The sequence below is a fragment of the Anser brachyrhynchus genome, assembly GCF_964034855.1.
Source record: "Anser brachyrhynchus genome assembly, chromosome: 11".
NCBI classification, from domain to species: domain Eukaryota; kingdom Metazoa; phylum Chordata; class Aves; order Anseriformes; family Anatidae; genus Anser; species Anser brachyrhynchus.
The window spans coordinates 14,646,363-14,671,940 of NC_137706.1; the positions used below are offsets into that span (position 1 = coordinate 14,646,363).

The 25,578-nt window shown below is 48.0% G+C and overlaps 1 protein-coding gene across 9 annotated transcripts in view; it reads left to right on the forward strand.

Annotated features, from left to right (window-relative positions):
* NTRK3 (neurotrophic receptor tyrosine kinase 3) overlaps positions 1–25,578 on the forward strand; it is a 207,510-nt gene that overhangs the window by 104,447 nt on the left and 77,485 nt on the right. The window contains exon 13 of one of the 9 annotated variants that reach the window (XM_080607086.1): positions 22,565–25,269. The exons of the other annotated variants lie outside the window; for them this stretch is intronic. Coding sequence (XP_080463212.1) covers positions 22,565–22,683 — 119 coding nt within the window. The 3' untranslated portion in view covers positions 22,684–25,269. Of the gene's footprint in view, positions 1–22,564; positions 25,270–25,578 lie in introns of those variants that run through there. 9 annotated transcript variants of the gene reach the window in all.

Sequence of the window (25,578 nt, forward strand, 5' to 3'; positions counted from 1 at the left end):
ACACAAACATTTCTTCATTTCTGCTACCACTTGGAGAGAGGAGAACTCCTCTGGCCCAGGGAGGGCTTTGATGCCCAGCTGAGCCCAAACTGATGCAAGGAGTCACCTCCCTCCTGTCACCTGCCGAGCCTCAGCCCATCTGCAAGGCTGCAGCGTCCTCAAGCGAAGGAGCTCCGTGGCACCCAGCCTCTACTTCGTGCAAAAGTGACAATAGAGAAAAACATCATCAGCAAGTGATTTCTCCTTCCATCGCTCAGCTTTTCTCCTTCCTTCCTCCTGCAAGTGTCCCTGTGCTCTTGGATGTTGTCTGGGTGGAGGACATGCCGATACCCATTACCGCACTGCAATGAGGAGAGCGAACTCTATATGCTTAATGCAGTATTAATAGTACATTGATGTGATATAGATTTCTGTCACCCTCTATACTAGCAAACATCGCTTATCACGCAGGGATGACGGATGTTTATTCCCAGCCACTTAGCTCTGCATAATGGAATTGCAGCTGAAATATGGCGAGCAGCTCCCTGCCCGCGGAGCTGCAGCCCCTCTTGCTCCCGCTGCGCGAGGCTGTCCCGTGGGCTCTCCTCCAGCTACCGTGTCCTCCAGGAGAGAAGGAGCTGCTGTCCTCCCATCCATGGGATGAAGGGTGCAGGAGCCACCTCTCTCTTCCTGGGATCCGCACAAATTTGTGTCTTTCTGATTTAGAGGAGCAGGAGGGAAGAGCTGAGCTCAGCATCCTCCTCCCCTCCAGGCTGAGCCATGGAAGAAGCTGCACCACCCCATTTTCTCATGACAAAACATCAACTCTTTGCGAAGATGCTCCCCTATCTTTACACATTAACTCCAAGGCATTCTGGGCAGCACTAGGGTTCGCAGCCAGTCCTCATTTCAGCCATCCTCAGTGCCACCTGGAAAGTCAGGCAATGAGGAGTGACAACGAGAACAGAACAACCACAAAGCAATCGCAGAAGAATAACCTAAAATAGACTTTTCCTCCTGTTCTTTGGCACGTGACAACAACCAAGAGAACAACCAAGTGGCACGTCTGCTTGGCAGATGCCAGCAGGAAAAGCGACAGGTTGTGATGAGTTTGCACCTCTCTACATTTGGAAATAAACAGATGAGAGGAGAAGAACATGGCTTGTTGTAGAACAAGCACTGTGGACACAACATCTGATGTGGGGATGGAGCTGTGTGGTTCTACACTATCCCGAGGTCGGGGGTTTGGGTAATGCCAAATAAGATCCAGTCTACCCACATTTGTATCCAGAAAACATCTATTGGTCCTTGTGGGCAGGAGATATCAGCTCAGTACAACAAATAACTCCTGGTCAGTGGAAAAAATGAAGGGAGCATCAGCCTGAAATAAGTTCATCGGTGGCCTTCAAGCTGTAGGTAGGACACCGTCGTCATCCCATGTGCTTCTTGGCAGTAAGCAGGGGCTGTTTAGCTTAGCTCCGTCTCCTGATGTTCAGGATTTGAATTCGCAAAATGGGTAATTATGAGTAGCTGGAGATCTTTGTGGTGAAAGACTGGTAATGTTTCTGAAGAAACATTTGGGAGGCTTGTTTTACTTTAACAGTAGTAATTATTTACCAGCACAGTGCATCAGATGCAGATTTGTTCCTGGATCTGCTCTCTGAAGCTGTACCCGAATGCCATGGCACAGTTGAGCTGTTCTGCTCCCTGGTATTTCTCACCAGACAAACCAGGTCTCCTCGAGGACGTCACGCAGCAGTGAAAAAAAACCCAAAGCTCAGTGGAGGAAACAAACCTGGGTGGCAGAACCTTTCCAGATCCCTTTCTGACTTGCAGGGATGATGCTCAGCTCCCACTGGTGCTGAGAAGCTCTGCTCCTGGTGCAAGGGGCTTGGTTTTGGGTAGGGGTCGTTGGCAGATGCTGCCCGTGCTCTCCTCCTGCAGGGCTGGGTTTCCTCCTGGAGTGGTCTCGGGACCGCGACACATCCTCCACGCGGGTGGAGCAGCCATCCTTCCGTAGCGTCCTAATGAGGGTTTTTTTCAACCTCATTTATTACAGGCTGCCCTGACATAATTACATATTTGAAGTTAGTAATTACATGTATTCATGCTAATTAAGTAATTAGATATAATTACACCAACTGTAAATACATGGTAATCGGCTAAAAAGAAGTACTTCAGAAAAAACAAGGCAAATCACACAATAAAAGCGCCATCAGCACTCTTTCACTCAGTACCCTGTCTTTATCTTGTATTTTCAATGCAGTTTAAAAGGAACATTGTGGTCATTTCAAAAATCATATTTTTTAAACAAATGGATTTCCTTACCTCTGCTTCTAATAGGACTTGGAAACAAAATGGGAAGGACATTTACAACCGTGGCATTTATCTTGCCACGGTTAATTCTTTTTGTTCGCCTAGTGTGTTTTTATTCATCCTGGGCATGAGAAGCTGGAAAGTCTGCAGCATTTCTATTTTTGGTCAGTTCATGTTCCCATTTTCATTAAAAACAACAAAATTAAGCCATATTCTGTTTCTTTTCTCTAAAAAAGAAAACCTAAACTACTGGTAGTGGAAAATGGATTTTTTTTCTACCCCTAGGAATAAAGGGATTTGTCAAATATTATTCTCATGAAATATAAATGTGGAGCCGAGTGTGGAGTGACAGCAGCGCTCTGCTGCCCCGTGCCCAGCCTGGGGCCCAAGTACAGGCCTCGGTGCCTCCTTACACGCCTCTGCTCTTTCTCCAAACTTCTCTTTTCCTTTTCTGTCCTCTAACTCAGAAGCCCCAGGCTCTTCTCCAGCAGGACCCAGCGGAGTTTGAGACTCTTCTGCACTGGGGTTCCTTGCTGCCTTATGGCCTTGTCCTTCGTCATCCAACTGCCTGAGATACTTCTGGGGAATTTAATCTGAGCAGTTTTAAACTCATTTGTGTGTGTTCTGCTACTCAGCTCTGTGTCTCCTCATTTGGACTAACAAAGCCTGGCTTTCTGGCTCAGGTCTGAGGAAAAGCCCTGAATTCAGTGTTCAGCTACTGGCAGGTGGATGCGTTGGAGGTCCACGCAAAGACCTTCTGCCTCCAAGTTTCCTTTGCTCCTGTTTTATGTTTGCTCCTGATAGAAACTGCTCTGAGCCCCAGGTGCTGATGTGAATATCCTGCAAAAGATTTGGATGCTGAAGAACCCCTCCATGCTCTGGCTGGCTGCTTCCAGCGCAGATGTTGCAGGTTTCTCAAGAAAAGCACAAGCAACAAAACCCAACTGCTGCTGTCACCCCTGGGAGCAGAAATGGCCTTGCCCTGCACCCAGCATTGCCGTCTTGACCCCGTCACCGGGCTGCAACACCTACCAGGGGCGTTCGTGTGACCACTGGGACTCGATCCAGCCTGCTGAACTCTCTTCAGCCTGCTCAGCTGCTTTTCCTTCTACTTACCTGGAGCTATTTTATGTTCTGCATCACTTCATCCAACTCTGAAAGAGCAAGTGGAAGAAATATCCCCTTTTTCCAGAATTTGGAAGCCCAGTCTGCTTTAGCAGAAGTGGAGGGATGACCCCACCTATTGCACTTACACTTTGAATTTCAACCTTATGCTCAAGGAGTCAATCCTCCAACCTTCCTGCCATGAAGATGCTACAGAAATGAGTTTTTCCTGCTGTCGTGGAAAGTCTGGCTATATCCATTTTATGTCTTTAATTTTAAAGATGTTTGTAGCAACACCCGCAATCAGTGTGGCTGCACAGGCTCCAGCCCTGTGCAGGGAGGTGGTGCTGGCCGCAAAGATGTGGTGGTGGTGTTACATCAGGCAGGGACTTTCCTGGTGATGGGGATTCATTAGGAAGAGAAGTCCTTAAATCAAGCAGAGCATGGCTTTGAGCTGCTGATGTTGACCAGCCACCAGAGAGGCTGTTCTGGTGGAGGAAATACTGCCAGATACAGACATCAAGCGGTGATGCAGGACAGGGGCAGTGTTTTCTGATACAGAACCATCTGCTTGCTCCTCTGACCTGACGGCTTCTCCTCTGGACACTTTAATCCCACCGTCTGTAGGGGGAGCAAACAAGGTTAGCCCACCTGGGGTGGGTTTTGGAAGGGAGCCTGTGTTGCGTCAGCTGTCAAGCAGTGAACAGTCGAGGTGAGGAGAGGCTCTGAGCTGACTCCTCCTGGGTTTGGAGCAGCTCTAGCACAGCCCTCGCTGCCTGGCAGCCTTGTCCCAACATCAGATGGGTCGTCTGTTCCTGTCCAGACAAAGTGATGAGGCTCAAAGCCCCTCAGCCTGGACCACAACTGCCCAAGGTGTGCATCACCTCAGGGAGGATGTACAAACGTGCTCCTGATGGTCTGTATCGCCTCTGTCCCTTGTTCAAGTACTCGTTACTACCTGCACCCTCCTACTATTCTTGTGGCACCCCTCAGCTCCCACGCACACGTCAGCCTCCCTGCACCCATGGGCAGGTGTGGGTTTTGCTGAATGCCCAGGCTGTTCCCCTGCTGGGCCCAAAGCCATCAAAAACGGTTGCATCTCTAGTTTCTAGAGGGTTTTCAGGCTCTGACAGCACAGGCATGCTTTTCACCCGTGCTATGGAATGAGTCAAGATGTGTTGCAGCAGGGCGAGAGAAAAGCACTCAGGCGGATGGGGGGTAAAGGAGGGTTTCATTCCCTACGTGAAGGCTGTGTCCTCAGACATCAATGCTTCTCCATGTCCAGGTGCTCTCATTGAACCCACAGTGCTCTTAAACCTGATAGAGGTGTCCTTGTCAGAGGAAGGGGAACTCCGTTCATCAGCCACCGCTCCTTGTGCCTGGGACTGCGTCCCAGAAAGGCGAGAGAGAGAAGCACGGTGCGTGACCTGAGATACTGCAATCTCAGGCAGTGCTGGTGCCACTGGTAACGAAGGAGGTTTCAGGAGTATTCTCCTAATGGCTCGTTGATGGTGTGAATTATGGTGTGGGTTGCTTTAAAATAGCTCGTGTTCGTATGTGCATGTTGGTACATTTGTGGTACTGATTTCTTTTGACCATCAGTTAAATGTTTATCTTGCTTTTAATGGGTTTATCGTGGCTTCTAATGCTTGGCTGCTGGGAAAGTTATCTGAAGGCTGGGGCACCTCTGTGCTCGTGGGGCCAGAGGGAAGGGTCTGTGGTTTGCTGTGGTCCTGGCAGGCGGGTACCCCTAAAGGCACTGGAAGCTCCCAGAATTTGCAGGATCTCGTTGTGACTTGTTAACCTAACCAGAGTGGTTTTCAGGTTTATAATCTAGCTCAGAGGTGCATGGGGAAATCATCGTGGTCAGACAGGAGATGTCTTCTGGTTAGAAGATTGAAAGCTCTCATTCTCTGTTCATTGTCCAGTTAAATTACAAGTCCTGATTAAAGATAGCTGCTAATGTTTAGGAATTGGGGCAGGCTTGCACAACAGCACACACAGCACTGAAGTTATTAGACAAGAAGTACAGCCCAGGATCCAACAGGGAAGTTGTGTAATCATCGGGAGAGGTTGAAAAATAACAAACTTGAGTGCTGATTTTGGGCTAAACAGATCAAAATACTTTGTTCAATTCTGAAAACCGCCGGAAGATCTACAAGATAAGATCTTCTCCATTTAAGAAAAATGTAGAAATAGTCATTCTTGGTTGCAGAGTGTTTCAGGGGGAGTGGGATGGCTGCCAGCGGGGCCGGTGGCATGGGGGATGCTGATGCTGCATCGAGGTAGCGGTGGCACGAGTGGGTGCTCTTCTCACTTGCACCCAGGTACTTCTGCTGCTGTGCTCCTGAAGGCCTGACCTGGAGCATCCCTGGTGTGCCATGGTTTAGTGTAAAGCACTAGCCTTGTTGAACTCGGCATGGTTTACCGATGCGAGCCGACCACGCTGAGAACTCAGCAAACCCATCGCCACGTGGAGCTGACGCAAGATTTGTGTGCGAGTGTCTTGAGGTGAAAAGTACATTGAATTCACAGCGTGTAAGGATTGCTCCCGATGCCCTGGCTTGTCTCCCATTAAGGCAGGGTTTATTGCATAATCCATTTTCACATTCCTTCACGCTTGTTCCCAACCAGGCTGCGGGTTACCTAATGCTGAACCCTGTTTGAAACTGCTCTTCACGCCCTCTCTCCCTGCCCCTACCTGAACAGATCTGTTTAAGAGACAGAAAGAGAGACTCAATGAGAGCATGAAGATGCCTGTATGTACCACATCACCGCTCGGACTGTCCTGCTGTCCGCAGCTAAGCGTAGTCCATAGTGGGTGCAGTACCCAGCCAGCGATGCTCTGCAGCTGGGCGTAGACTTTTCCTGGTGTTAGCTCCAAGTTTGGGTTTGTGCTGATGGTGCAGCAGTTCTCCGGAGCAGTCATGCGTCTGCAGAAATGTCACACCTTCCTTTCAGCCCTACTAACCTATTTTTCTCAATGATTTGGAACGCTAAGCCTAACGGCTAACACGCCTACCTATTTATATATATATTCTATATGATATATGTTATATAATATATACATTTGATCTTCTAAAAATATACCACTTTATAGCATTTTGGTACCTGCTCTCATATCGCTAATAGATTTAAAAAACTTTAACATTAACCTTCGCTGTCCTACCACTATATCTCCTTTTCCCCCTTTGCCAAAGAAAAGGGATTTATTTTACTCGTTTCCCTAAAAGCATCTCTTAAATTCAGGATGAGCAGTCTCTCTGACTCCTGTAAGTGTGACTAGGAGAGAAGGCAGCTACGTCTCCTAAGTTTATATGGCAAATTTGCAATTAGGAGAAAACACTGGAACAAAATGACTTCAGCCCTGGTCTCCCTTCCCCCAGCCTTCCACCTCCCTTTTGTAGGATTAAGCTGAGCTAATCCTCAGATGAGCAAGATCTTTGGGAACGCAAAGAAGCGAAGTAAAACCAAGGGAGAAGAAAGAAAAATCCTTCACACTCACCACTAATAAGGAAATTACTGGCGTCCTACATTATGAATTGGATGAATTTTTAATGGTTAGAAATGCAGCTGATTTATAATGCATCCATCCTGGACTGCGGGGCCTGTCGCCAGCTAATAAATAAATGACAGGGCCTTTGTATTAAAAGTATCAGTCATTTTACATCTCTGCACTGTAATTGATGTGGAATGCCGAGCAGGGGGAAACGATGGCCACCATGTGGGTGCCAAAGCAAAGGACCTCATGCCTCAAAACATAGCTGAGGTCTCGATGCAGCAGAAGGCTGCAGCCCGCTCTCCGAGCCTTCCTTTGGACCGGCCACAGCTTCTGCTCCACCCCATTGCTCGCAATCCACAAGCCAAAAAGACATAAAGAGCTTGGCAGAGGGCTCCACAATTTTGAAATTGTCATTTTAAGCCTAATTCCGGGCTGTGTTTAGTGTGCCGTTCTCTAGAACAAATTTGCCCCCGGACAGCATGAGATGCTCCGTCTGAGGCGACTCCCCGAGGCTCCCTTCCTACGTTGGAGGGAGATGGGATGCTCGGTGCCCTGTGTCCAGCACTTTGTTCGGGATGAGGGTGATGGCACCGTCTGCTCTCTCAGTGCTACTAGCTATCCACGCAGCCAGGGTGGGACTAGCTCAGAGGCAGAGATCAGCGTGAGACCATGCGAATCCCACCACAGACATTCACAATTGGGGCTGCTGTTAAAAATAAATCCTGGGCAAATTCCAGAGGTGGGATGGGACCGTCCTGTTCTCGTGCCAGATCCCAGCAGAGCCCAGATGTCAGGGGAACCTCGCTGAGAGCACAGCAGGGAGCTGAGCATTTGGGAGGTGGGGTGTATCTGAGAGGTGGGGTGTATTTGTGAGGTGGGGTATATTTTCCCCTATTCTTAAAGGAGAGAAGGGACCTGGCATCCTGCACTTCCACTGCTTCCTGAAAAGATGCGTTTCTCCTTCCAGCCCAACAAGGGGCTGCCAAGAATCTTCATCTCCATTTTATGGATGAGGGAAAGCAGCTAGAAAGACATTGATTTGCTCAAGGTCACGCTGGGTTGCTGACAGCCAGCAGCCAGGCCCACGTTCAGCCTGCTGGACCACGGCGTGTGTTTGAGACACCGCCCGAGGTCCTTTCACAGCCAGGCTGGTGCCAAGTGCAGGCAGGAGTTTAGATGGACGAAATAGTTCTTGGGGCTGTACATAGCAAGTCAACAAAACGTGGATTCTGAACTTTTCATTCTCCTTTCCAGGTAGATAATCTCTTTCCGCTTTCATGGGGGGCACGCTACAGCCTAACACGTTTCTGCTTTCTCTGCCAACTAATTCTGAAAAGATCTTCCCTTGGAGACCTCCTAGGAGCTGTGCTGACCTCATTCCACCTAGGCATTGCCTCCTGGCCTGCTTGGTCAGAGTTTTGCTGGGCTGGGAAGAAAAACAGTTATTTTTTTACCTTGGCTTTAATTTCTGGCTGATGAAGCTGAGCGGGGAGCCTGGGATACAAACCTTGCTGCCCGAGGACAGCATCGCTCTCCAGCATACAGACTTTCATCTTGACCTGGAGGAAGGAAGTGCTTATTGGCTTATTTATTACATTTCCCCATAGTAGCGTAAATATTATATCTATGAGAGATATGGATCTTATGAATAATATAGAGATTTGGACTAAGTAATCGCTATGCTTTTTAATACTAAAGATCCTCGGCATCAAGTAGTATTAATGATCTGTCTTGACATGGTCTCTGCAGAGGACAATTGCAAACCCCAGTTCCGTGAGAATTTGAGAAACTGGGGGAGAAATCCTAATGTGTTCATCCCCTCTGTTTCCTTTGGGACACTCCGGAAAGAGTATCCTGTCTGTCGGTTTATGTTTTTTTCCCAACTCTCCCTAGACCCTCCAAGGATGGGAAGGCTGAGTGAGTTCTGGGAAAACAAATCCCTTTCATAGGCAGGCTGGGTTGGGCTGTCAGAGGAGACAACTTTGGGAAGAAATGTAATACAAGGATCCTAGCAGCTCCTTGTGGTCACTGGATATTTCTGGAGGAGTAAAATGATTAGTTACAATGATATGGCTGATTTTGGGTGGACATAATGATATTCTCTGTCTCTGCCCATGAAAGCCTGGTCTCTTTTCTCTAGCTTTAATCTGAAGCTCTTCTTTCCACCCGCTCTCTGAAACCCTTGTGCAGCCCTGCTGCTGTGTGCTATTAAACAGGTGGCTGCATTATTATGAGAAACCCTTTCTGAAGTCCACTCGTTAATGCTTTGGAACCTTTTGGGATTAATTTAAGACATTAATAAGTATTAACACCTAATACTTCTTAGCAGCTACATCACTGCTGGGGGCACAATAGCATGACAGCAATTGTGGGCCGTGCTGTGGCTCATTTTGAGCATCACATCACTGTTTGCAGGGACAAGTAGCCTGGCTGGCTGCTCCCTCCTGCTCCTGAGCTGCTGTTCCCTGTAGATGTGCTGGGTGCTGGTGCTACGGCTGCAGAGCCAGAAGGCCTCTTTGAATTAATGGAGCTATCTGAGAAGGTTATGAATGCCTTTTCACTTTCTTTTCGCCCACCCCCCAAACATAGCATTTCAAGCCTTGAATCAGGTTGTTAAGCTTTTTCATTCCTCTCTTTCGAGCCAAATTCCTCTCTAAAGTCGTATTGTTTCCTTCTTACGCCGTCACCCTTTTAACAACAAGGAGGGCAGGGGAGACCTGAGGTCTCTCTACCTGCCCAGTGGCCCGTGTTCTCACATGGTCAGTCCAGGGGAATAAGCGTAGCGAAGTCTTGCTGACCTCTGTGGGCTGTGTTGAGCAGGTAGTGCGGGCTCAGGTGTTGCTCTGCTGAAGGAATGGTAGCTCATTAACACTCTGTGCCCTGCAGACAACTTTTATTGATCAACAGCTTCTTAATCAAAAACTCTATCACAGTTTACTTCGATCATTCTTTTCCACCTCGTCATCTCTGGAGAATCAGGCTGGCTGAAGTTAATGTACTTGTTACGCGGTGGGGAAACCACCGCTGCAAACTGGTATGTAAATCTCGGGTTTTAGGAAGCTTTGTGTCCTCCCTCCCGTGCTTAGCAGGATGACTGTAATGAGTGCATATTCCTCCACTCGACAGGGAGGAGCAGGTGCTGGGAGAGTTGTGCTGAGCTGGCTTTGGACCTGCCTGGATGGCAGTGCTTACCTCCCAGCTCGTGTGGAGCCCAGGCCCCACATCTAGATCTTCTCAGTCCTAGAGCAGCAGTGAATGCCGCTGCTGTCACGCCCAGTTATCCCACCCTGTTGAAGCAGCTTTATGGATTGGCCTCTGTTGGTGATAGTTTGGGTGATAAGGGCTTTCCTGCGAGAGACTGAGAGCTCAGGACAACACATTTTGAGAGACGTGAGCTGGGCGTGGGAGGCAGGAGGAGAGCTGGGTGCCAAGCCATGACGGCAAAGTCTATGTAGCTGGACCATGCCTTCAGTTTTTATTTTCTGATGATCTGTGTGCCATTTATATATAGATGCAGAAGCGGTGACCTAAAGCAAATGTAGGACGCTGAGTCCCCTATCGAAACAGATCTCAGCACTCCTGAAATCAGCACCTTGGGTATGTTGCTGCCGGCTGTTTTGCTGACAGAGTGGGGCCCGTGGCTGGAAAGCTGCTCTGGGAATAGGGGCTTTGCTCTTTTGGAAACAGTCAGCTCTGTGGGGAGGGGAAGCAAGGGAGCTGTGCGGGAGGTGGCAAAACTCTTTGCCAGCACTTGCTGTGCTTCTAATGGCAAGCTCTGAGAAGCGGCAACCCAGCCTGAGCAGGGTGCACAGGGAGGTTTAGTGAGGGAAGCCTTGAGACAGGCGTGCTGCTTGTTCCTGCCCCTCCAAACTTATGTTCTGGTTTCGCTTGATGTCCTGATGTGATTCATTTTCCTTTTGTCTTTTAATATTTGCTGCATAAAAACATTCTCCTTGATCCTATGCGCTATCACAGCTACGTATTCTGTGCTGGTTATGGTGTTACAATGACCTAATTTGATTGTGGAGGGTCGTGTCCTGTATAATGTTGTCTCGTTTTCTCAGTAGTCAATACAAACTCAATCTTGTTTTCTTTGAAAAGAAAGGAAATGGGGGCAGGAGCTGAGCATCCCCGGCCAAGCTTATACCTGCAGCCCTTCCCTTGTTGCCTGGCTGTGAGACGGCGATGGCACGTGTAGTTCAGCCTGAATGGGACCTGCAGGCGCTTTTTTTTTTTTTTTTTCTCCTGCCAGTACTGAAGGGGAGAAAGGATGGAAGCTACAGCAGAGAAAGGCCCCCATTTATAGATGCTGGCACCTCTGATATGCCTCAAGGAGTCATTATCCCAGCAGGCTGGACTCTCTCTTGATGGAGCTTATCTCCGGAGGGGAGGGTTAGCTGTGTCTCCCCGTGGGACCCGGGTGAGTGTTTAGCTTTCTCATTTTGCCTCCAATTAGATGCTCGGTCCTTTGTACCTCCGTGTTCCACCTGCACGTGCCGCGCCTGCCTCCAAGACCCTTCGCCGCCGTCATTTATGAGTAGCTCAGAGGGGAAAAGGAGGGTCTGCTCTGTTTGTGTGCTTCATTTGCATGCGAAAGAAGCGTGTCATTTCTGAGGAGGTGGCAGCAGCCTGGCTCTCCTGGCCCTGCTGGGCTCCTCCAGGGCGGCTGTGACAGCTCCATCAGGGCTGCGGCTGGGCAAGCAGTGGCAGGGCTTGCTCAGGAACTGGCAGCGTTGCGGTGTTTTTGCAGGGCACTTTCAGAAGAAGGTGGTTTTGCAGCAGCTCATAAAGGAAGTGTCAGTCCAGTGTTTGATCTGTAGGGAAAAAAAAAAAACACAACAAAAAACCACACCTGCTTTTGCAAAATTAAAATTGCAGCAAGTACTTAGCTCTCGGCTCGTGGACCATCTCTGCCAGCTGGGAGTGCTGGGGTGGCAAATTTCTCACTGGTCATTTCATTGCTCTTTTTTTCGTGGGTTCTGGACTTTCTTCCTTAGTTCTCAGGATAGTCTTCGTTCTCATCCCTACCTCCTCCTGTCCAGTTGGGCAATCACAGGGCTTTCAATTAAAAATAGATTCATTGTGGTGACAGAGCAGGAGTCAGAGAGGCTTTGGCTGGCAAAACAGACCGTTACTTTGCAGCTTAAGATACAAGTAGAGTTGAATACTTGAGTCAACAGTTCCATGCTCCTGGTGTGCCACCAAGCAGGCTCCCTTGGCTAGGGCCATGGATTTAGTGGTGGTGGGAGGAGGCAGAGAAGCAGAAGCACGGCAGTGACCTGTTTGGCTGGGGAAGGACCGTGAGACCTGTACCGTGAGCTCGAGGGCAGGGAGATGGGAGCAGGCTGGGCACTGGCCACTCACATCCTCCTCCTTGGCAGGATACCAGCTTTCCATGGACCAAGCATCTGGCAAAAGCGAATCAATGCCCCTGATTTGTTTGCAGTTCTGAAATATTTAATCAACGAATCAAACACGAAGTCTCTTTAAGAAGAGACTGGCACGCGGCAGCTGGCTGAGCGTTGCAATCAATGTATCCGCTGCGGAATGCTTCCTGGAGAAATATTACATCCTCTCTCATTTACTTGATGATCTTTAGGGTGAATCAATCAAAAGATGCTGCACACAAATAGTTCAGCCTGCGATCCTGTGGGTGTCCATTAGAGAGGCATTTGCTCCATGTTAATGGACCCGTTGATTAACAAACAAACCATTGCTTTTTAAATAGTAAGCTGTTACCTGATGGCAATTGTTAGCATGGGTGTTCTGCTGCCCCACCTCTCCTACACATAACTTATACCCTGTGCCAGCACCGGGAACTGCTGCAACAAAACCCAGGTCTGCACAACCAGGGAAAAAAGCATTGATATCTCCCAGGAGCAGGTATCAGAGGTGGACCTTCCCAAGGGGCTGGAAAGGACTGAGACCTTCCCTGGACTCAGCACGGGAATTCAGCGCTGTGTCGTGTTCCCTGCACACACCTGCGTTGGCAAGTGCTGACCTATTGGGCTCCGACACAGTCTGAAGGTCTCACCCTGACATCCCCAAAAGGTCACACCCAGCAGATCCTGAGGGATCAGGCTTGGGTTTTCACCAGGCTGAGGCCATGAAAGATTTTATTTGTTTCTGTAAAGCCTCCAGCCTGTTGGAGCAATTGTACGTTCATTTCTTTTCCTTATGATGTGGACATTTTCTAAGTCTCCACTTTCTCTGGGTGAAAAATTTCCCATGTTGTAGCATTAGTTCTTGCTTTTTGGATGGTAGCGTGGCATGAAAACTCGGCACGAGGACTGTCAGTTTAAGCATTGGAAGATCAGGATGATCTCCACTGCTTAGAAGATACCTTTATGCCTCGGAAAGCCATGGCCGTTACAGAGAAGCGATCGTGCTGCAGGGCTGACTGGCACAAAAGGACACGGGTGGTCACCGTGGCTTGTGCTAAGCCTTGTGCTGGTATCTGCCAGCAGCTGCTCATCTTCTGCAAAGTGTGTTTGAAACCTCGGTGCTCAGCCAGGGACTGCAGGGGCATCTGCTCCCCCAGCCTGGCGGTGCAGAGAAGCTGCTGGTCGATCTGGCAGGCCATGCATTGCTTCAGCCCTTCGGTGCAGAGGGCACTGGGTCCCCCGTGGCACTTGTTTAGCTCGGTCCCTTTATTGCTACGAGCCAACTCACCCAGAGCCGTCCTTCCCACAGCTGGTGGGAGTCAAGGCGAGGAGGCAGTTAGTGGATTAGGGCAGCAGAGTGAAAACCATTTGGCGTTTCTATCCCGATTCTTCTGGGTGCCTTTAATTAGCATGATTGCTCAGCACACGATTTTGCCATGTTCTTTAGCTCCCCTGGTTAGAATAATTATTCCCCCAGCTCCTTTTGTTCCGATTCCTGATCGCTTACAAAGTCTCCCGTTAAAAGCCATTAAACCCGTAATGTAAAGCGAGAGTAAATGCTCGGCAGGGCTGAGCTCCCAGCCCCACACGTGCGTGCTCATGGCTCCCGTGCACCGCTCCGCGTCCCCCTGCTCCCTGCCACGTGCTCCACGTACACGCTGCCCACGGGCCAGCCCACGCGTCCTGCACACAGCAGCTCCCGCTTCCTTCTGGCACTTTCCGGCAGCTCTTGCTTCGAGGAGGACGTGCCCTGCTGGGGTGATAGGCAGGACTTCTGCCTGCTGCATGACGGATGGTGGAGGAGAAGAAAGAATGCGTTTTTTTAAGTAGAGCTGTCTCCCTTTTTCCCAAGCGTGCAGTCCTCTGGTGGAAGGAAAATGAGGTTTGGGCAGTTAAATTCCCAGAGTTTTCTGTGTTGCAGTGCCTCCCTGTCCGCAGGTCTGACAGCTCAGCCCCTTCTCTGTCCCTTGTCTGTCCTGAGATGTGATCAGCACGTGCCGTGATACAAGTGGGACAGACACAAAGGCTCACACGGAGTTGTAAGGTGTGAAATGAGATTGGGCTGCAGTGCTCTAAATACCTTGTACGTTCAGGTGACTCGATGAGAGAGACTTCGTTTCAGACCCAAAATGAAACTGGGTCAAAGACTGGTCTGGCAGTCGTGTAGTTTATTAAGCTTGGATCTGACTGCCAGAGCAAAAAATTCACTGCTAGGCTGCTTGCTGGAAAAATCTTACAAGAAAGAAAGCCTGGTCTTTCTCCCTCTGAATGGAAACGCCTCATTTACAGACGCCGCGTATTTGGGGTTTGGCCTTCATTTGCTGCCCTGCAGTGATGGGCAGGACCTTGCTGCTCTGCACAGCTCCTTGTGTGCTGCAGGGAGGAGTGAGGGTCTCCTGGCATGGCAGACACCAGAAGTTACCCTGGGTCAGCAGTTCGGGGGCTCCCCACCCACCTCACCTCTCATTGCTGGCAGCACTGAAAAGGGTCTTTCTGAGTTTTCAGACCTTCTCTTGCAAATACTTGCTGAGTTCCACGTGTTTTGTGGGAGTGGTGCCTTTTCTCCCCTCCTGCAGAATGAAGTCCACCACAAATATCAGCCACTTTTTCAGTTGGTGCTACCAACAGTGTTCCCTAGGAGCAGCATGATCCTAGCACCAGCTTTGTTCCTCTGCTTGCTGTCCTCTCTTCATCTGGTGAAAGCTCAGTCCTAGGAGTGCCCTGGGATGCATGTTCAAGAGCTTCCCACGTGTTGGCAGGTACCAAAACCTGGTCTTGAAGGAAGCTATGGAGTCAGGATCTCCCATCTTAAAAGCTTAATAATACTCTTCTAAGATATTTCGGTGCAACTTGTTTTAAGAACCATCTAGTGGGGCAATTATGAAGGAAAGAAGAGTTGTGGTGGTAGCATTCATTTCCAAAACAATCAGTGGAGTAGGAGTGCTGGAGAAACACAGATGAAGGACAACAATACCAGACAGCCCTGAATCCAAAGAGCTGAAAAAATCAGCAAAACCTCATTCCTCGAGGCTCCCTGCTGCTCTCACAGTGCTTTTTTGCCCTCAGCTCATCCTCTTCCCATTTACAACTCCTCTGTAGCGCTCTGTGCCTCCTTGCCTGCTGGGATCCCTAGCGCTCCTCAGTTTCCAGCCTTGATTTGCAAACTCTATTAAATCTTCTTTCCCAAAGGAAGCTTGTCCTGACACATCAGGCTCTTGGGCTTGTACTGCTCCTGGGCTTCCTGGAAGGCAGCTCTGGCCTTTCCAGATGAAGTCAGGTATTGCTGGAGCAGATGGCAGACTAAAGAGACCTGAGCGAGTGAGAATTTATTCTGGCCCTTGATCAGCTCGTCTGCCAGCCTCATCTTCGCTGAGGAGCAGGAGAGCATTGTCGGAGCCGTCTGGTCCCAGCTGCAGGCTGCAGAGCTCTGCGCTTTCCTACCCACCGTATGCATCTCCTTTGGTGTCTGCACTCGCGTCCTGACCATCTGGCTTTATTGAGCTCTCCTGCCCTCTTCCAGGCACCAGGTCTCAAGGACAGGACGGGACCCAGGAGCTGGGGCTGTTCCCTGTGTATTGCTCGCGCCCTGGCATCGATTCCTCTGGGGACCTCGGACAAACTCCGTTCCCATCCCGTGCCACATTTTTGCCATCTGCGTAATGAATACAACAGCTCCTGTCTCCCAAGGGAACGAGCGAGGCGTAACAAATTAATGTTTATGAAGCGCTCCCCGGCTGAAAAGAAGTTTGCAACGAGGCTGTCGCTGTTCTAACTCAGGGGCTTCCTTTGCGGGTTGGCTCTTTGATGTGGCGATCTGCGGTACTGGTGGATCGGCTGTACAGTAATTGGAATTAATCAGCAATTACGGAGCACGAGCCTGACCAGGTTCTTTCTCGGCGGATGTTCATCGCTGAGCAGAGTAGTTGGTGGTTTCAATAGCTCCGTGTAAAACGCTCAGGGTAACTCCTGCTATCTAAAGCGGCTGGGGAACAGAGGGACGCGATTACCTGTCAGGCAAAGTGGAAATGAGAAGCTCTTGCGAAACGGTGCACAGCTCTTAAATCGTCAGCACTCCGAGGGCCAAAAAAAAAAAAAAAGTATTTGAAAACCAAAGTGATATGAAAATAAGGTATTACTTGATGGGATGGGATCTTTGATGCTGGGTCCTGTGGGCTTTGTGGAGTTCAGAGGCGGAGGAAGAGCATGACTGTGAGAAATGGGGATTTACGGAGGCAGGGAGACACTGTTGATGCTCGAGTCGGTGAGAACTGTAGAGGGGAAGGCTCCGTGACGTACTGGTGCAAGCACACAGAGGGACAGGGGCAGAGTAGCCTGATAGCACCCAGTTTATAAGCTACCACCAAGCTCTCAGGCATTTGGAAGCTTTCCTGCAGCTTGTTCTCATGGCTGGCCTGAAAACCTCAAGAGTTTTGCCATGCAACTTTGTATGGCTGTTGGTGTCATGATGGACAGAATAAGGCATCCTCTTTGCTCAGAAACCTTCACCGACCCTGTACAATTTAACTGAGGTGAGGCTAACCTCTGCATGTTATGGTGGAACTTGTTGGGTGCCCAGCCCGTCCCCCTTCCCTGGTCCTCCTACAAATAATTCCACATACTCTGGCTTCAATCTAATGAAAACAAAACCGAGGAGGCCCAACTGATCTGGCTGCTTTCCATCATGCAGTGGGCCTCCGAGTAGCTTTAAATAGCTGCACCTCTGTGCAGTCTGGAGGAAAGCATAGGCTGTGCCTCTGGACAGGGAGGATAGCTTCAACTCAAATCACAGGGCATCTCAGATGCTGCAGCAGGCCTAAAAATAGCCTTTTTATTTTGTCCTTGGTCTTAAATAGACTTTTTTGTATTTTTCTTCCTTTTTAATTTTATTTTATATCTTTAAATTTTATACCCTGGTAAGCACTTTCCCACTATGGGGCTTTTCCTGAGGGGAATTGTGGGGGAATCTTGGAGCTCTGCCTCCCGAGCTATCAGGCTACATCGTTTAGTATCTTGGAACTCCTCCATCCATGAAGGAGTTCCAGAGAAAACAAACTTGTGATCCCAGCTAATATAGAAATGGCTCACATTAACGGCAGCAACAGCAGAAATGCTACGGATGCTGGAATTCCTCCGACCAAGGGTTTAATGAGTCTTACACAGTCTTACAGGGTTTATTGCATGGAAAGCCATGAGCACTGCCCTTTTCTCAAGGAACATTGTTCAGCTGTTGGGTGTCTGCAGTGTTGTCCTATCCCTTCCTTAGCTTTACTTAAGCATAAGAGAAACTTGTGTGGAAACGGGATCTTCTGGATCCATTTGCTTCTGCTGTTTCTCTTGCTCTTAGCCCATCTCTTCCCTTTCCTGTTCTCAAAAACATATACGGTGCCTCAATCCTCTGTTCATGATTTTGGGTTGTGGAGAAGATGAAGACACCACAAACCATAGCTGGAGCTCCACCTAGCACATCCCCAAGAGGTCTCCAGTGGTGTGAGATCTCACTGACTAAAGTGGGAGACTCTAATGTGTGAGGTTAAGCCATGGAAAATTAAGAACAATACAAGGTGAGCTGCTGTGCAGGGGGATAAGGACCCTGTTTCCGTGAAAATGAACAGCCATAAGCACATCTATAGCTCAGAGAACCTCTCTGTGAACCTTAAAAGTGTTGTTGTCTACTCGAAGATCTGCTTGAGGTCTGTGTATTGGCGTGAAATTCATCTGCGGGCTAAAATGTCTTGCAGTTCTCCACTGTGGTCAACAGTGATGAGCTGGTGTAAGTGAGAGGAGGGCCAGGCTGTTTGATTTGAGATGACGTGCTTGTCTGCAGCTGAGAGCTCTGTGGAGAACCTCGTGGTGTGCCTCTGCTGGGCTGCTGTGACCTGCCTTGTTGTGGCAAGCGAAGCCTCAGGCTGGGCTACTTCTCACCCTGTTACGTGTTGAGGGAGAGAAAGAAAGAGGGTTTTGTATCAGAGCCCTGCAGATGAACCCAACCGTGGCAGGAAACCTGGATTGCTGCGTTGTGTTCCCCTTAGGTATAGATATAGCGGTCCTGGCTTTGACTAGATGGATGGTTGTTTTGTTCGCTCTGGGTGCGGTCCAGGCTCGATGGTTTTCATGCCTCCTTTGATGCTATTCATGCTTCATATCTGTGCATAGACAAAGATAACATACACTGGTGTTGGAGTCTCCTATTGCTTTTCCTTTATATCTCAAATTCTGCTGTAACATAGAAGAGACATCAAAGCTCTGTCACTCTGTCTGGATAGCAGTGTTGTGTTTGGCCAGCTTGTTGCCCCTAATTTGCTATTTTTAATTAATCCATTCTTGCCAGGCATTGTATGACATCCCGTTACTTTTCTCACCCATTCCCACAGCAATTTATGCTGCTTTTTTTTCTAAGAGCAGTTTCTACCCATGGGTTTCAAAACTGGGCTGTCCCACTCCTGCCGCCGTGGTGGATGGGGCTGCCGTGAGTTGTGCATCATTTCTGCGTCATTCTCTTGCCTTCTGCACGCCCCATTCCCTGATGTTCTTCTCACGTGGCCTGGAGCAATCTCAGGCAAATGTTTGAACAGTTGCAGTTTTACTGGAAAGCAAACAGTGATGGCGAGGTGAAATTTTCTCTTTTGTCTCCTTAGTCTTGCTGTAAGTCAGCGCAGGCAGGGCGTTCCTTGCAAGGTGCTGTCCGTAGGCTGGATTGGGTATGTGCATGGGGAGGAGTGGCTGAGACTCACCAGTCAGGGTGTTGGGAAACTCAAGACGGCTCTGGAGGACTAAGTGGATGGCCAGGGTTGAAGACAAAAACTGATTGCATGGTTTGGTTGCCTTCAATCTTCTTGTCCTTTCATTGCCACATCCCCCAGCCTGCTTAGAGAAATGCCCCATGTGCCCTTTCCATCTCAAGCTGTTAGAGCTGCGCAGCAAATCTGAGCTCATTCCTCCTCCCCTGTTCTCCAACGCTCTCCATACATTTATTCCACTCCCATACCATGACTATTAGGAAAGACAGACAGCATAAAGTTTTAATATAAAATGTGGTCTCCCTAGAACAGGGACAGGCGCAAAGTTTAATCTGTCAGACCCTTCCCAATTTTGTAGGTGTTTGGAGTACTTTTACTTTGAATCTACAGTGGTTTTCTATTTTTTATTTTTGTCAGTTCTTTTTTTTATTTGGTTGTTTTGTTTGGTGATTTTTTTATTATTGTTTATTTTTTTAACCTCCTCACTATTTTCAGGCTTATATATAGGAGCTTCCCTCCAAATCTGCAACCAATATCAAAGATAGTATTTTTTTTCTCCCAGTTTTCAACTGGCACTGACAAATGTGAAACTTCACAAAAAGAATTATTTTTAAGATTTCCCCAACCTTCCAAAAAGGTGAATGCTTTTTTTTGTTGTTGTTATTTTGGGGGGAGGGGGAAAAGGGGCAAAACAAACAAACAAAAAAGCCCATTCTTTAAGACATTTCCAAACTACTATTTTATGATCTAAAAACTTTGATAGTGGAAAGATTACATTTGTCATTGCAGAATCCAAACTCTGAACCTGTTGAGATTCACCCATTCTAACCCCGGACATCTCAGCGAACATCATCCATCTCACATCTGATAGTGAAACGTAGCAAGAGCCTTGTTGGTTTCTGCTCCATACAAGAGAATGGGGGTGAAGGTAGCAGTACAGTATGGGAGATAGCAGTGAGGAAAGAGGAATGATCAGTCAGGCAAGAAGCATGTATTTTTTTTCAGATACTTTGGGAACTTTAATAAATCAGGAAAGAATGCCAAAATGAACGATGCTTCATTGTTTTCCCAAGTCATCAGTATGTGCATTCAGCCCCCTAGCTTCAGAAATAGAGGCTATCCTCCTGCCATGTCCCTCATTGTCCCTCACTAGCGACTGCATGTCAGTTATGGGATAACCCCTACCCCAGTCCCACCCCACAAACACCCTGCCGTCAACAGAGGTCCCTGCAGCTGGGATTCTGAGCTTAGTGTTGACAACCAAGAGCAAAGCCCTTGGCATTCCCAGCCTTAAGTCTTGCTGATCTTTCACATGTCCCTTTGCCGAGGCTGTGTGTCCCCAGTGGGTTTTTAGGTCTGTTGCACGTGGTACAGCAGAAGTGGAATTGCCTTAATTTAGCAGAGCTAAGAAATGCAAAGAAAATAAAGCAGACGGGAGTGCTCCTCAGAGATACTTGATATTGTTGAGTATAGACTTTCCCAGCTATCCTTTGGTGACCATAAAGTATATTTATATTATGAAAAACAAAACAGGATAAATAGTGACGTTCAGGGATGCCATGTTTATTTGTCTCCCAGTGGCTCTGATAAGAAATGGACTAGTTTACATACTCTTTTCAAAGCATCAGCACTTTAAACTCTGCTTTGGCTCTGAGAGTTGAGCTAGGCTCTTCCTCACTACTAGTGATATTTCAGCACTTGGAATTTGCCTATGAATCTTGTTCATGACACATGAACTGAAGCTGAGCCTGTCTTACTCTCCCCTGTGGATTAGTCCATCAGGGCCACTGAGAATAACAGATAGTTTTCCCCAAACAGGTTTAAACAGTTCTAAACCAAACAAACAGCTTTTGTCTGCATCCTCAGGTTCATCAAAAGAGGCATGTGTCTGATGAGCTGATGGAACAAGATAGTACAGAAAAGAAAGAGAAATAGAAGGGTAATAGAAGAAATAAGAAAAAAAATCTGTCTGGTTCAGATTAATTTTCCATTCCTAGCCTAGTGGAAGGCACTTCTCCTATTGAGATCAATTCACAAGGACCTCCAGGCTGCTTCATGCTGCCCTAATGATGCCAGACTGGGGCTGACTTACCTGATGTGTCGAGGATCCTGTGACCGTGTGAGGAACAGGAACTTTTCCATTTTTTAGAGCAGTCACATAGCTAAGTAATCCCATTAATTTTCTTGGAAAAACCCTTTGGGTCCATAAGAATTTGGGACAGATTAGAGCAATCCCATGGCTCCTGCCATGTGTGCCTTGGGCCTGGCATCTCAATGGCTTTGCACTGAGGATTTTGAAAACTGGTGTAAAAACCTGTTATGTTCTACATACCTGCTCTGAGCCAAGAGCAACTTCACTGCAGCTTTAGCAGCTGCCTTCAGTGACATCTGCCTATTCCTGCCATGTCTCATCCCGTTCCACTGGGATGGACTCAGTTGTAGAAATACTACTACAAATGGGTGTCTGAGGAAGTAACGTAAAACTGATGAGCTGACACCTGAAGAAAAACACGACTATTTTCTGCAGGAAACTTGCAGGATTTAGCACAAAAATAGGATGTATTTAGCAAAGAAGGATTCCCTCCTGGGGTCCTACCCAGTGTTCCACAGCAGGTTTGCTCCCTCCAGCCCAGAGAACTATTCTCTCACAAGTCCTGAAAGTTTGCATCTAACTTCAGGAAATAATGTTCATCTTCAGTAGTGAAGAACATCGAATAATTTCTATATTAGAAACATTAGAAACCCCCAGTAGTGGGTTTCCCTGGCCACAACATCCTAACGCAGGGGCATTACAAAGAGATGGTTAATACTGTCCTTGAAAACATTATGTTTGCTCACTAAGTTTGCTGTGACTGAAGGAAGGTGGATGCATGTGTTCTCTGCTCCACTTATTTTTCCTTTTCATCTGGCCAATATTTCTGGAAAATCCTAAACCTTCAAATTACTTCTAAAGATGTGGGGTTGTCCAAGAAGAAGTTGCCTCTAGCATTTCAGGTATCAGGGCACATGGGACAGCCGAGGCTAAGGAAGTCTCAGGGGTTGTGAGAGTCAGGTCTCCCCAGCCTCGTGATGGTACCCTTTTGCTTCAGAAATGTTAAGCCAGAATACATAAACTATTAGAGAAGAGTAAGATATAAGAAGGATCCTCCACTTTCCTCACTCCCTGTCTAGAAGGAAGGGTGGACTAGATAGGAACTAGGACTTTTCCACCCTTGGTTAGTGGGAACCTCTAGGAGAGAGTTGTTCCCGGTTCTCCATCCAGACTGCTTGCATGCCCCTTATCCTCAGAGCAGTCGTGCCTGCATGCACCAGGTGAAATGATTGCCTGGTCCTGGTGGAAAGAGAGAGCGAGATAGCCCTGCCCAGAGAGGGCATTTTGGCTTTAATTTAACTGCAGCCGTTTGCTGGTTATTCATTTGGTTCTTTTTTAATAATTATATGTGTGTCGATATCTCTCTCTTTTTTTCTAGTTTTGCTCTTTTTTGTTTTTTCGTTTACTTTATTTTGCTTTTTTCTTTTTTCTGTTTTTTTTCCCCCTTTAGGTTTCAGAGAAATTATGTTGAATCCAATAAGCCTCCCTGGACATTCCAAACCTCTTAACCAAGGCATTTATGTTGAGGATGTCAGTGTTTATTTCAGCAAAGGACGTCATGGCTTTTAAAAACTCCTTAAAAGTCCCTGTTCTGATGTCAAGTTTATAGGCTGTGCCCTCAAAATGGTGGGAAGCAGTAAGCGTGGTCTGTATGGATTGAGGTCTCCTCCTAATAGGACTCTACAGCCCTGCCTGTACACACGTTAAAGCCAACTGAAACTGTGGTTTTCTGTCACCAGATAACAGGGCTGTTCTTTCCTCCAATGGTCGCTGTGTTCGTTAAATATTCCTGCAAGGCACAACAGCAGCAATGAGAGCAAATAAAGAAAATTAAACTCAATTGAAAGGAGTCATCCTAATAACACAGTAAATAATTGTACTTTTGCTTTAAAATAAAACACAAAACAAAACCAACCAAGCCAACCAAACTGACATCTTTAGTCATGTCCTCCTCCCTGCTTGGAGTTTTCCTTGTAAGCTTGTGTCTTCGCAACACCCAGTGAATGCCGCCATCACCTCTTACTGTGGCACCGCGATGGGAGGTCTCCCAGAGCGAGCTGAGGCGGGAGCCTGGAAGAAACTAAAGCAGAACGAAGACTTTTGGTAAGAGCAAAGGCAGCCCCGCTCCCAGTTCTTGCACAGAAAATAATGTTGGAAGGAATAATAACGGAAAGAAAATCTTACTTCTCTGATGGGAAGAGGATGTGGTTATCTTTGAAGTGCACATATTCTAGGAGGCTTTTTTTTGTCTGTCTGTCTGTCTGTGTGTTAGAGCAGCTCGTTGGATCTGACTATATCGTTGTCGTGCTCTGGTCTCTCCCTGCTGCTTGAGTGATGAGCTTTATCTGAGGAGGTGCCTGGACTTCCTGCATGGATGGAGAATCCATAGCGCAGGAGGGTCCGTGTCCTTGCCAGGACTAGGGCAGTAAGCAAAGTGGAAAATCGTATCAGGCACACGCAGGTCCCAGTTGCTGGGCCTTTTCCAGCCCCATTTAGCTCTCCCCTGTACTCCCACCCAAGTAGAGATTGATTGTAACCCAGTCACGTTCCCAGAACGATCAGCTCGAGGCAGACCGACCGAAGGGGAGGAAAAATAAGTATTCTGTTGCTTCTTCTGTGGCATAAACAGGAATATCGATCTTGTTCTCTGGCCGGTATTTGTATTCTCTCCCCCTCTCCCTTCCCACTTTTGTCTTACTTCATCCAAAGCCTCTCAGATGGAAAAATAAACCCTTTGATCCTGTCCTCAAGAGAAGTCAGCTGCCCTCGTGGCAACTTGCAGGGTTTTCCTTGGACTCTCTGGATGTCACGTGTATGGGGAAATACAGATTTGCTCACACGTATCGGTGAAAACCTATAAGCAAAGAGGATTTTCTCTAGAGAAAAAACAAAATCCCGAAAGCTTCAGGTTTGGCCAGATCCTTTTCGGAGAAGAGTATTGAACCAGGAGCTTGCTCACCAGCCACTCAGCTTTTCTTGCCTTCTCGGTGGCCCGAGATGACCTTATCACTCCAGGGATGTCTGCAAATCACCAGCCCTGAGGGGTCGCTGCCACTGGGAAGAGTCCTCGTCCCTGTCCACCAGAATTGGGCAGAAGCCTCAGAATGGGATGTTCTGCTTCTCCCTGCCTTTACACGTGCCCTACGTGAACCGCCCTGGAGATGGCCAGGAGGTTTTTTAATCAGCTTTCTCATAGGGATGTCCCCGTGAATGTTCCATTCTCTTGCTTCTTTTCCTGGTTCACTCACTCAAAAAGGTAAAGTGCAATAGAAGAGTACGGGAGAAACGGTGGCAGATTGCTTTAAGTTAACGGACGTGCCGTAGGGGGGCACCTGCGTTAGGACGAGGAGGCCTGGTTCGGGTTGGATCACTTCAGAAACCATGACCAAACTCCAGCAATGTTTCCTGCCCGCATCGGAGCTGGAAATGCGAGAGGTGCACCGCGAGAGAGGAGCCGCGGCCATTCGTTACTCACACCTCAATTCTGCGGATTCACGGAGTGAGGAGGAGCTTCGCGAAGCGTGCGAATCACTGGGTGCTTGTCTGAACTGAATTCCCCATCTCCTGGGAGTCGCCCACCCGACCTGGGGATGTCTCGTCCGTCTGAACTGTCTCCTCTCCCTAGCACTGTTCAGGGGACTCTGCTCTCAACTGTGTATATCAGTCGTAGAGACACATCCGTGGGCCTGAACCAGAAGCCTATACCCAAACACCCTAGCAGAGGAAGGGTTGAATTTTGCAGCTCAGGTCCATCTCTGCTTAGAAGAAATCCTCCAGACCGTACAGCATAATTTAAAGCAGTTCTCCCCACTGTGATCGATGTCTCAATTTGTTTAACACCAGTTACAGTCTCTGGTTCCTTACTGCTGAAAACGAAAGCCAGTCATGGCCGTTTCCGATTGGTGGCTTTAAGTAGCAAGTCTAAGGATGTTTTTTTTCTTTTTTTTTTCTTTTTTTTTTCAATTTTATTTTATTTTTAATTATTGTAAATCATTACCTCATATTCTGTCAATGAGACTCCTCCATCTTTGAGCATTCTTATCTTGCCATAACTATCATCCTGTGCTAATGGGAAATGGGACGGTCCCTTTTCACAGAGACTATAGGGGTGTTCAATGTCTAGTTTCTTAATAAACACTTTATTTTCTAACGAAACAGCTGCATCAGGTCTCTTCTTTGAAGACAAAATAAATAAACATTCACAATGACACGTCCTATAGTCCACTTCTTCACGAGATGTTCCACGTGTGGGGAGCCTGGTTTGTTTGTATCTTCGGGAGGGTGCAGAGGGTGGGATTTACAGTTGTGGTGTGAACATTGCTCAGGTGTGGCTCTTGCTCCTGTATCTCTGCTGCTGACCTCGGTTGACAACCTGTTGGGTTTTGTAGCTCAAAATGGTCAAGGTGGTACTGCTGGGAGATGGTGGTAGGGTTTGTCAAGGCAAGCTTCGGCACTCAGCGGAAG